General features: G+C 35.7%; 1 protein-coding gene across 1 annotated transcript in view; it reads left to right on the forward strand.

The window, feature by feature from the left end:
* Positions 1-12,613, forward strand: part of PAFAH1B1 (platelet activating factor acetylhydrolase 1b regulatory subunit 1) — an 86,854-nt gene that overhangs the window by 60,502 nt on the left and 13,739 nt on the right. The window contains exons 3-6 of the mRNA XM_032428396.1: positions 3,148-3,232; positions 3,490-3,564; positions 4,377-4,583; positions 10,971-11,139. Coding sequence (XP_032284287.1) covers positions 3,148-3,232; positions 3,490-3,564; positions 4,377-4,583; positions 10,971-11,139 — 536 coding nt within the window. The remainder of the gene's footprint in view (positions 1-3,147; positions 3,233-3,489; positions 3,565-4,376; positions 4,584-10,970; positions 11,140-12,613) is intronic.

Raw genomic sequence — 12,613 nt, forward strand, 5'->3', positions numbered from 1 at the left:
CTAGTTAACATTCTCTTTTTATAAGGGCATTAATCCCATTCATGAGGGCTCTGCCCTCATGACCTAAGCACCTCCCAAAGCCCCATCTCCAAATACCATCATATTAGGTTTCAACATAAGAATTAGTGGCAGCGGGGCGCCTGGGTGGCTCAGCCGTTTAGCGTCTGCCTTCGGCTCAGGTCATGATCCCAGGGTCCTGGGATCGAGCCCCACATCGGGCTCCTTGCTCAGCAGGGAGGCCTGCTTCTCCCTCTCCCACTCCCCCTGCTTGTGTTCCCTCTCTCACTGTCTGTCTCTCTCTGTCAAAAAATAAATAAAAATTAAAAAAAAAAAAAAAAGAATTAGTGGCAGGGAGGAGGATGACACACAAACATTCAATGTGTAACATCTTTTGACTCAAATGTAAAGATGTGAGAAAGGCTTTATATGAATGTTTATTTGCAACATTGTTTAAAATGGTGAAAAATTAGAAACAACCTGAAAGTCCAACAGTAGGTAATTGCATAAATAAAATTTGGTACATCTACATCATAGAATATTGTGTTTGAATATTAATAACTATAATGTTACAGATGCATATTTACTGACCAGGGAAGATTTTCATGACATGGTGAACAGATAAAGTTACTTGACAAAAAGCCATACAGAGGTTCGTGGGTGGCTCAGTCGGTTGGGCAGCTGCCTTTGGCTCAGGTCATAATCTCAGCAGTCCTGGGATGGAGCCTGGGCTCCTTTCTGGGGGGTGGGGGGGAAGTCTGCTTCTTCCTCTCCTTCTGCCCCTCCCCCTGCTGGTGCTCTGTCTCTCTCTCTCTCAAATAAATAAATTCTTAAAAAAAAAAAAAAGCCATACATAATGCATCCATGGTGATGTGAATTTATTGGCAAAGAACATGGTATGAGATGACTATACGGAAGGGTTAGCAGTGGTAATCTGAAAATGTTGGGACTTTTTTAATAAGGAAAAGGAATAGTTTGCATTTTTCTCCTTTTACTATTGTTTCCTGGAAAAGTACCACCATTTATCTATCTTTACAAAAAATAAGTTCATTAAGGTAATAATTGTTATAATTTGTGCATGTATTACATATATATATGTATTATTTCTTATATGAGCTTCAGAGTTGTAAGCTGTGTGCTGTGTCTTCGGGCAAAGTTTCAGGCATTAGGGTTTGACCCTGAGGTAAGAATGGAGCTAGGTAGGAACATTAAATATTTGCAAGTACTATATATGATTTGTTTACCCTTGACATTTTTAAAGAAGAAAATAAAGCTAAGAAATAGATATGTTTTTTAACTTGTTTCCCTTATTATTTGGGATATTCTAACCAAGGGAAATTTACTTTTGTTGAAGGTTTGTAACACAGGCTCTGACAACACAGTATTTGATGGAATGTTTTGAGAGATCCATTGCCTTCCTATTTTGTATTGTTTCGGAAGGCCCAAGTAGAACTACTTGGAAATTAAGACGAAATAGATTTCAGCTCCATGTAAAGAAGACACTTCTTATGAATCAAGTTATCCATTAGTAGAACAGGCCAGAAGGTACAGGCTGTGTGGTATGAGCAGCACACAGACACAGACTCACAATAATAGTAAGAATTTATCTTTCCTCAGCCCCCATTTTCATGAATGTGATGTGCTTGACCCTGTCATCCACTGGTTACTATGCTTTAATCTTTGGTATGCTAATAATTACCTGGAATATTAAGTGTTTGATGTAATTCCCTATTATCTTTCTCCACTGTTTGTTTTACTTTTTTAACATGCCATTGAATTAAAACTTGATTCCACCAATTCTACGATACTACTGGAGTGTTTTTATTTCCTAAAGCATTAGGTGGGCAGTGGCTTTGATAGGGTAGTCATAGGAGCATTGTTTGTGGTAGTAAAAGCATATGTCTATAATGGAATACAATCTGTTTTTTTAAAGGCAAATTTATGTCTGCTGGTAAAGAATGATGGCTTAGATTGAGTTTATGTGACTGTGTAAGAAACAAATATTGATTATCTCTAGAAGACTATGCAGGAATTTGTGTGTTTAGGTAGATTGTCTCTGAATATACAAAACACTGATTAAGTGGTTCCCTTAGGAATGGAATATTAGGGGTCAGTGGTAGAAAGGATATTTTATTGTGTACTTATATATTTAAGTTTTGTTTAACCTTGCATATATGTTAACTTTGTAATTATTTAAATTACAGTGTTTTAAAGGAATCCCAAACAGCTATTTCTGTCACAGTGGTACTTAAGGCTCAAAAAAGTTGAGAGACATTGGAATAGGTTGCTTTAGGAGGGGAGGTAGCTGATTTTCTCTTTGAAAGATTATAAGGACAGCATGAAGAAGCACCTGCTAATTGAGCTTTACTAACCTTCGAATTTTCTAATTCTAAGTGAATGTCTCATTCTGTGATATACTAAGTTTAGAGCTTGTGCCCTTTTTTTCACCCATTCTAATGGTTAAAATTATCTCTGATATTAAATACTTATTAGTTATAATTTATCAGAACAATTTTCTACGCAAAACTAAATTTCATTTGCTAGTCCTTGAGCGTCTGCTAGCATAGCAAGTAGTAAAGGAAGGCTAAATGTAAACATGAACAAAACTGATGATTACTGTCACAAATCAGTAGCTGTTCTATAAGCTGTATCTTGACCTGCAGAGTCCCCTCATCTTGTAAGGTAAGCAGTACGTTAGAAACTTACAACTAAAAGCTCAAGAATAATGTTTTAATATTTTGGATGTACTATGACAGGACTAAGTGTTTTAGAGGCTTTGGGGGAGGGTTCCTTTTTTTGTGAAATACTTGTATGATTTGGAAGGGAATACTTTTAAAAGAGTGTTTTAAGATTTATGAGATTTTAAATAAAATATTTAACATAGAAATCAGATTTTGTGGGGCGCCCGGGTGGCTCAGTCGGTTGAACATCTGACTCTTGATTTTGGCTCAGGTCATGATCTCAGGGTCATGGGATCGAGCCCCACGTAGGGCTCCATGCCCACTTGGTGCAGTCTGCTTGTCCCTCTCCCTCCCCCTCTGCCTCTCCACCTGCTTGCACATGCTCGCTGTCTCTTAAATAAATGAATAAATAAAATCTTATTTAAAAATTGGATTTTGTTAGAAGTCTTTTGAATTTGTTTTCTTTCAGAAATCGAGCTATAGCAGATTATCTTCGTTCAAATGGCTACGAAGAGGCATATTCAGTTTTTAAAAAGGAAGCTGAATTAGATATGGTATGTTTGCCTTTTTACAGTTATTCGTGGTATAGTTAATAAGTGTATTTTACTCAAGTATCAGTATTGAACAGTCATGTCAGTTATTCACAAATGCTATCATTTGTTATGTGGTTCTTTGGCCCTAGGTTTTCACCCCCCCCCCCTTTTTGTATAATCAAATATTTAGTAACATTTGGGCTTAGGTGAATGGTCTGTATGCCTTGAACAATGTAGTTGAGCCATTTTTCAAAAGGTTCTCATTTTTTTTCCTCTAGAATGAAGAATTAGATAAGAAATATGCTGGTCTTTTGGAAAAAAAATGGACATCCGTTATTAGATTACAAAAGAAGGTATCTACGTCTTTCTTTAAAGTCACTTGTACTCAGAGTGCTCTTATATAAACTTTCTGAAAATATATCAATTATTCTGCATTGATTAATAATTATATTTACTCTTGAAAGGCAAATAAAAATCATTTTTATGCATTAAAAAAAACTGACCTAGACAGGTCTTTGCCTAATACATGCTAACTCATGCAACCCAAATGTTGGCTCCAATGAATCTACATAACCCTGACTTGAAAGAATTGATACTGAAAGAACTCATTTGTGCATTTAGATTGGAAGAAAGCATGGAGCCAGTATGATGCTGGGGAAAGAGCACTAAAGTGTGCACTTCAGAGAAGTCATTTTCATCTCTGAGCTTTTGTTTTTATCTGTAAAGTGAAGGCAACAAATAATACTCTGGTCCTAAAATTTATACTTTTAGTAGGCAAAGTTAGAATAAATAAGTAACATTCTTTAACATGAGTTAATCCATAAAAAGCTCTTAGAAAAGTTGCATGGCACATACATAATGTCAGCTTTTAATGTCAGCTTTTATTGCACTGCTCTTCCTCTAATTAGTAGATAGAAATTGAAATTTTTTTAGTTAAGTAGTTGATACAGTCATAGTTTTTCTCAAGTTTCAGTTTTGTCACACTAATAAAATTTTGGGTAGTATATTATATAGATCTTTCCAATTAAATTTGATGAATGCTTTGTAAATTACTGAAATTTTTTCAAGTATCCTGCATAAACAGATGCAAACTAAAGGCAGTTTTTAAAAATATCAAATATATTACTTTTATTGGAATCTATATATAACCGTGTTCCTTCTCAAGGTTATGGAATTAGAATCAAAACTAAATGAAGCAAAAGAAGAATTTACGTCGGGTGGACCCCTTGGTCAGAAACGAGACCCAAAAGAATGGATTCCCCGTCCACCAGAAAAATATGCGTTGAGCGGTCATAGGAGTCCAGTCACTCGAGTAATTTTCCATCCTGTGTTCAGTGTTATGGTCTCTGCTTCAGAGGATGCTACAATTAAGGTAATTTTTTCAAAAAAATTAAAGATGTTAAAAGCAGATTAAAGTTAATTGGGTATAAGAAAAAAAACGATCCTGAAAATGCAGACCTGTGCAAGACGGGAAAGACGGGAGTTTGTAGCTCCTGAGAGGCAAGCTGCCAAGTAAGTTTACTGATGAATTTGAGAAAATAGGGTGTCACTGATTTAGTGTTGGGCCATAGGTCACCTAGTACTTGAATAATTTTTGTTTTTGGAGAATGAAGACATAAGTGTACCTTGCTTTTAAGCAGAGATGATAGATGAAAATATAAGATTACAACATGAGTACTTCAGGGGATGAATATATTCTGCAAAAGAATTCATTCAGTAGTGGACTTATTCAAATTGGGCTCTCCTTGATGTATTTTAAATACTGGCTTTGATTCCAAACAGTAGTTCTCTCCAGGGCTGTGGGGATATAGAAGGTTTTCACTTTATAAGTTATATTTTTCTCTCATTTTTGTACTTTTTACAGTAAGTATACACATTTTAATGTTTTATCTTTTAATCCAGAAAAAAGGTTGTTTTTATAATTCCCTTTGATCCAGACACAATACAGTAACAGTTATATAAACTACCTGCAGAAAGATAAGTAAAATATAGTTAAAAGGTTTAGGTAGGTTTTTCTCTTCTAAGGCTTTTTCCAGATTAAGTTCTAGAGGGAGAGGGAGAAGCAGGCTTCCCGTGGAGCAGGGAGCCTGATGCGGGGCTCGATCCCAGGACCCTGGGATCATGACCTAAGCCGAAGGCAGACACTTAACAGACTGAGCCACCCAGGCGCCCCTAAGTTCTAGATTTTAAAAAGTTTCATTTATAGAGGTATAATTAAGAAAACATGAGTAGGTTAAGACTATATCGCCTAGCAGTAGTCCATTGTAAAATACCGTAATGACTTAAATGTGACTCTCCTTAATTTGTTCTTCAAATTAAACATTGTTTTATATTTTCCTAATGTGGTTTCTTTCTTTAGTTTCTAAATCAGTGGCTTCCTTCCATCCCATGGGCTGGTGATCCATGGGGTGGGCTGCAGAGTAATTGGAAGAGAGTCTTAAATCATATGTGTTCCATGTAGTCTGAAATGATTACATACCTAATACATTAACCATTGCTGTTTTTCAAATATATGTAGACATCTATTTAAATTATTGATTTCATGATAGTTTTGTGTACTGTAAAAGCTGTACTGCTGTCATGAGGCATAAGGGTGAATAGATTAAAAACCCAGTCTTAATTATTGATTTTACGGCGCAGTGGTATAAAAGCATGAACAAAACTGTAAATGTGCCATCTTAAAATATACCTATTGAGTGAACTTTAAAATATTACAAATCAGGGCGCTTTGGCTGGCTCAGTTGGTAGAGCATGCAACTCTTGATCTCAGGATGGTGAGTTCAAGCCCCCATGTTGGGTGTGGAGCCTACTTAAAAAAATAAAATAAAATAAAATGTTACAATTCGAAGTTTTAAAATTTCTGTGTATAATAATCATACCACATATCTCAGCAACTACTTAATAGTTCTCCCTTCCATTTACTCTTTATTTAATGTGTGTACACGTGGTTGTTTCATTAATGAAAATCATTTGTATTTAGTTTCGATTCTTTTTTTATTAAATTATTTTAGAAATAGGTTTCTTTGTTTCTGATGAATCATTTTTAATGATTTTATGCTAGTTGTTTTGTTTATATGTGGAGGCTTTATAATGCTCTTGGTTAAAGTCCTGACCCCATCATCCAAAATTAATGTGATCATGGGCAGATTAACTTTTTGTGCTTCTCTTTCCTCATCTATAAAATGAAGATAATTAATACTTATCTCAGGGCTTTTGGTAGGATTAAATAAGTTAATATGTGGAAACTGCTTAAAACAGTGCTGGACAGACACTAAAGGAGTACTTGGTGCCAGCAGTGTTTCAGTACCATGGACAAATTCTCTCCTATGGACATTTTATGTCATTGGACTTTTTATGTCATCTACTATCATAAATAATGTTCTGTTCATTCTTACCCATAAAGCTTTTTTTTTCTCTCATTAAATTACTTCTGTGTGTAATTTTTGGAATGAAAAAAACTTTTTCTACTCTCCTTCCATACTTTTATTATTCAGTTGTAGTAAAACCTAGGTGATTGCTATATGAAGATTGTGATAGAACTACTTTCCCAAAAACTCAAAGGAGAACATAGACAGAATTTTTTGTAGTTTTGTGACTGTCTTGGACAAAGTGCTTGGTATGTTTAAGGCTCAGTTTTCTCATTTGTTGGGAATACAATTCTTTGGCTTAAAATTAAGTAATGTGTACATAACATATTAGCAGTATAGTGCCTGACAGATTTAGGTAGATGGTAAGGGCCCAGTAAAATGTAGTTAATGGTAACAGAAATTCTTATGATATTATTTCCCTTGTGCATCTGGTAAATACAACAGATTTATTCCTTTTAGAGTAATTCATTTACATCATCAACCTTTAATAATTTAGGGAAAATGTAGGATAGATATTTGAAATAGTTCATAACAGTATTTTGAAATGTTATTTATTTTTTTTTTTTTAAGATTTTATTTTTAAGTAGTCTCCACACCCAGTGTGGGGCCAAACCCGCAACCCTGAGACAAAGAGTCGCACATTCCACTGACCTAGCCAATCAGGCACCCCTTGAAATGTTACTTCTGATTGTTACGTAGAGTATTCTTAAACATTTTTAAAAATGAACAGCAGGGGCGCCTGGGTGGCTCAGTTGTTGGGCGTCTGCCTTCGGCTCAGGTCATAATCCCGGGGTCCTGGGATCGAGCCCCGCATCAGGCTCCCTGCTCCGCGGGAAGCCTGCTTCTCCTCTCCCACTCCCCCTGCTTGTGTTCCCTCTCTTGCTGTGTCTATCTCTGTCAAATAAATAAATAAAATCTTAAAAAAAAAAAATGAACAGCAAACAAAACTGAAAAGTACATTCAACAAATGAGGCAGATGGACTGCCAAACTTTTTTTTTTTTTTTTTTTAAGATTTTATTTATTTGACAGAGCACAAGCAGGGGGAGTGGGAGAGGGAGAAGCAGGCTCCCCACTGAGCAGGGAGCGTGATGCAGGGGCTCGATCCTGGGACCCTGAGATCATGACTTGAGCCAAAGGCAGACGCTTAACTGACTGAGCCACCCAGGTGCCCCAGGACTGCCAACTTTTTATAGAGTTCAAAACAAATGTGAAAAACAGTAATCATTCTCGATAGAAAATTGAACTGTGGGATGTAAACAGACAATTCATAGAAGAAGAAAAAATGGCTTACCAACAGTAAAAAAAAGTTTTGGCTTTGCTACTAATAGTAGAAAAAATGCATATTAATATTACAGTATATCTCAAATCTGTCAGTATATTTTACTTCTTAGATGAGAATTCCCGGTGGTGATAAGAGTTTAATGAATCAAGCATTCTCACTACATTTGATAAAATCTTATGAGAGAACAATTTAGCAGAACGGCTTAAAAAGTATACTTTTTGACCCAAAATTCTATACTTTTTGACCCAAAATTCTTTTTCACCATCTGACCTAATATTGCAAAATGAGGACAGATATTTTTCAATATTCAAAGATTTTCATTTATATAATGTTTTCTATAATAATGAAAAACTGTAGGGCACCTGGGTGGCTCAGTCGGTTGAGTTGTCTGACTCTTGATATCAGCTCAGGTCATGATCCTCAGGGTTGTAAGATTGAGCCCCTTGTTGGGCTCTGTGCTGGGCATGGAGCCTGCTTAAGATTCTCTCTCTCTGCCCTTCCCTTCCCCCACAAAAAATTTAGCTAACAATAGGAATTCCTTTAAAAAAAAAAGATGTTTGCCCCAAAAAGGCAGGGGGAGGGGTGCGCAGCACATGGCTGGCTCAGTGGGTGGAGCATGCAATTTTTGAGCCCCGCATTGGGTGTAGAGATTACTTAAAAATAAAATCTTTAAAAAAAAAATGTTTCCCAAGTCTTTAATGGCATGGAATAATACTTGTGAGAAGCAGAGAAGAAATGGGATAATGAAGTATACGCAGTCATTATACTTAAAAATAGCATAGAAAGAATGGAAAAACCATTCCTTTGATAGGATAGTGGTTATTTTTATTGCCTTTCGATAAGTACATTATAGCTTATCATGAGCATTTATTTTTATAATCATACAAAAGGTAAATAGCAAGTAAAGGAAGAATAAAATTAATTCTTATTAATTCTTGATATTTGCAAACTAACATTAAAATGCCTTGTTCACCATCTATGAAGAGAGACAGTTCATTTTCTGAGTATATTTATTTTAGAGAAAATGCTACAGTGTTCTTTGACAAATGCATGGGAAGTTAACTGAAACTGAACTGCAAGATCACACCTTATTTTTAGTATGTAAAATATTCATCTGAACTTTTGGTGTCGTTAGATACTAAACGGGACAAAAATCTTACAAAAAAAGAAAACAACTGACCAGTATTATACCATTCATGAACGCATATGCAAAATCCTTAACAAATTATAAGCAAATTAAATCCAGCAATTTATAAAAAGGTTAATTAATACGACCCAAGTAGGGTTTATCCCAGAGTGCAGAATTGGGAAAATCAGTCAGTATGATACACCACATCATAATGGGTTCCGAAAATGCATCTGACAAAATTCCAGCATTCATTCATGATAATAGCTCACAGCAAGCTAGGAAGGGAGCTTCATTAAGCTGATAAAAGGTTAAAAGGTATCTGAGCATAATAATTAATGGTGGAAAACAATGCTTTCCCCCTGAGATCAGGAACCAAGGCCAGGATGTTCAGTCTCAACCACTTACATTCATGTTTGTAAAAGAGTGCCTTGTCAGTGCAGTAAGGCAGACAAAGAAAGAAAAGGCATACAGATTGGAAAGGAAGAAATGAAACTGTCTTTACTGGCAGACAACATGATTATCTATGTAGAAAGCCCAAAGAATCTACCAAAAAGCTACTAGAACTACTCTGGATACAGGGTTACTATACAAAGGGTCATTGTATTTCTATAAACTTAGCAATGAATAATTTGAAAATTGAAATTTTAAAATGCCACATAGTAGCATCAAAAAACCCCAGGATACTTAAGGATAAATCTAACAAAATATGTGCAAAATTAGAAATCACTTCTATGTAGAAGTACTTGAATATATGGTAAGAAAAAATCTGTTTATATTGAGAAGGGTATATACATTTTCTGGAAAAGAAATGTTTTTTAGAAGATAGTTTATTTTTCTTAGGTGAGTTTTTTACGTAGTTGTGATCACATGTAATTCTGTGTTCTTTTTTATTTAACATTATTTTATTATGTAACAAGTTCCTTATAATTGCAGGTCTTAACATCTACTTAGCCATTCCGCTAATGTTGTTTCCCCTAATTGTTTCCAAGTTTTTGAAATGCATTTTCTATTCTTTAAATTGGTTGGTATATAACCTACTGCAGGTAAATTTGAACCTACCATAGGAAGAATGGAATCAATCATTTGATTTTAGAGCATATAATTGGTGTCAGGTAAAGATTGAACTTCAGACTAGCATTTGACCACCAGAGTGAAAGTTTAGAATGTTCTTGAGGTCTGTTTCTAATATTTATTCTTTTTTTAATAAAGATTTTATTTACCTGTTTATTTATTTATTTGCAAGAGAGAGAGAGAATGAGAGAGAGTGCGATTGAAGGGAGGAGCAGAGGGAGAGAGACAAGCTGACTCCACACTGAGCGTGGAGCCCAATGTGGGGCTCGATTCCATGACCCCGATATCATGACCTGAGCTGAAATCAAGAATTGGATGCTTAACCAACTGAGCCACCCAGGCACCCCTAATATTTATTCTTGATAGCTTATTATGTCTATTATCTTAGAAGAATTATCTTTAAAAAATGTCAGTGACTTCCCATTTTTGCATCAAAATGATATATGCTTTTGTTAATCTACTGTTCATGGACAGTAACATCTTGTGAAGTCTTTCCTTGCCTCTTAGGTGTCTGAGCTCTGCTTGTCTATTAGATTAAGCACTCTTTATTGTCCCCTAATATTCTACATATAGATGCCTATCATAACTGCCCCCAAAACTTTTGTCTTTAAATTTACTTGTTTACATGTCTGTTGTCTCCTGTCAGACTGGGAAGAGACTTTGTCTTTTGGCTTTATATACCTACTCACTAGCATAATTAGGTATATGGTAGATAATGTGGTACTAGAAGTCTGTTTTAATAATTATAACTTCAATTTTCTCTGTAGAGAAAAGACCAATTTATACCTGAAGATGTGCTGTTTCTAAGACAGCTCTCTTCGTCATTTGCTCATACTAGTCTGCTGAGTGCTAATGTGAAATGAGAAGGGATGGGGTGATGTTAACTTAAGTTTCTGATCATTTGACAGGTGTGGGATTATGAGACTGGAGATTTTGAGCGAACTCTTAAGGGACATACAGACTCTGTACAGGATATTTCATTTGACCACAGTGGCAAGCTTCTGGCTTCCTGTTCTGCAGATATGACCATTAAACTATGGGATTTTCAGGGCTTTGAATGCATCAGAACCATGCACGGTAAGGGGTAGAAGATAGTATTTTGATATTGATTTGTAACATCACATTCCAGAGAAAAGAATATTATTTTCTAATAGTGTGCAGTCCCCTACATTTAATCCTTAATTGTATCAATGGAAGAGCATATGATGTAAATAGCCCATGTGATAAGCCACACTAGTTGAGAGTTGTTTCAGTTACGAGGTTTTAAGTATCTCCTAGTACTGGTTTATATAAAATACTTAATTCGTTTTCAGGAATATTTTTGGATAAGAAAAACTGCTGGGATATTGGTCTTCAAGAAAGAAAGAAAATGGGGATTTGTTTTGTTTTATTTTTCAATTTTCTCACTTGAGAAACTGACGTCCAGAGCAAATAGGTATAGTAAAAGCTGGAACCTAGCATTTCTTGCTCATTTTATAATGTTCCACATATACTGTAGTCTCAGTGTTAGGTTGTTTTCCTGGGTCTTGTCGTAGAGACTATTCTCTGAGTCAGTTTGGCCTTGTGGAAAGAACATGGGCTTTGGAATCAGATATCTGGGTTCAAATTCCTACTTGTTTACTTGTGGCATTGGGAAATTTCAACCTCTTTCATCTGCAAGATAGAGGTAATAATACCTGTCATAGGATTGTTGTGAGGATAAAATGAAATTGTATACATGAATCATCTTGTTTTAGTATGTGGCACATAGAAGATGCTCACTAAGGATTCTTAACCAACTGAGCCACCCAGGCGCCCCCTTTTTTTTTTTTTTTTAAAGATTTTATTTATTTAGCTCACTAAGGATTCTTGTTTCTTTGAACATGATAAAATTTGAATGTTCGGATTTTACATAAGGAACACATGCTATGTTGGTAATAAAAGGGGTTTTTTATTTTATTTATTTATTTGACAGAGACACAGCGAGAGAGGGAACACAAGCAGGGGGAGTGGGAGAGAGAGAAGCAAGCTTCCTGCTGACCAGGGAGCCCGATGCGGGGCTCGATCCCAGGACCCTGGGATTATGACCTGAGCCGAAGGCAGATGCTTAACGACTGAGCCACCCAGGCACCCCTAAAAGGGGTTTTTTAAATAGATAATCCAGTGATGTAAGCTATGTGATTACATAGAAAGTATAATTTGAAGGGTGTTTTTCCCCCAAATTAAGTGGGAAACTTACCAGTTAAAGGAATTCTTCTGTAAAAGAATTGAATCCTTTCGTAAAATCTGGTGTTTATGTTTCTTTGAATAGCCTGTATCTTGTTGTTGTGACTTTAATGAAGAAGGGGAGTGGGAGATAAGGCTTCCAGTTATCGAATGAGTAAGTCAAGGGACTAAAAGGCACAGCATGAGGAATAGAGTTAACAGTATTGTACTGGCCTGTGGTGGCAGATGGCAGCTACACTTGCGGTGAACATAGCATAGTGTATAAACTTGTCGAATCACTATGTTGTACAACTGAAACTAATGTAACGTGTGTCAACTATACTTAAATTTTAAAAACTTTTTAAGA

Source organism: Phoca vitulina, unplaced genomic scaffold (assembly GCF_004348235.1).
Source record: "Phoca vitulina isolate PV1807 unplaced genomic scaffold, GSC_HSeal_1.0 scaffold40, whole genome shotgun sequence".
Taxonomy (NCBI): domain Eukaryota; kingdom Metazoa; phylum Chordata; class Mammalia; order Carnivora; family Phocidae; genus Phoca; species Phoca vitulina.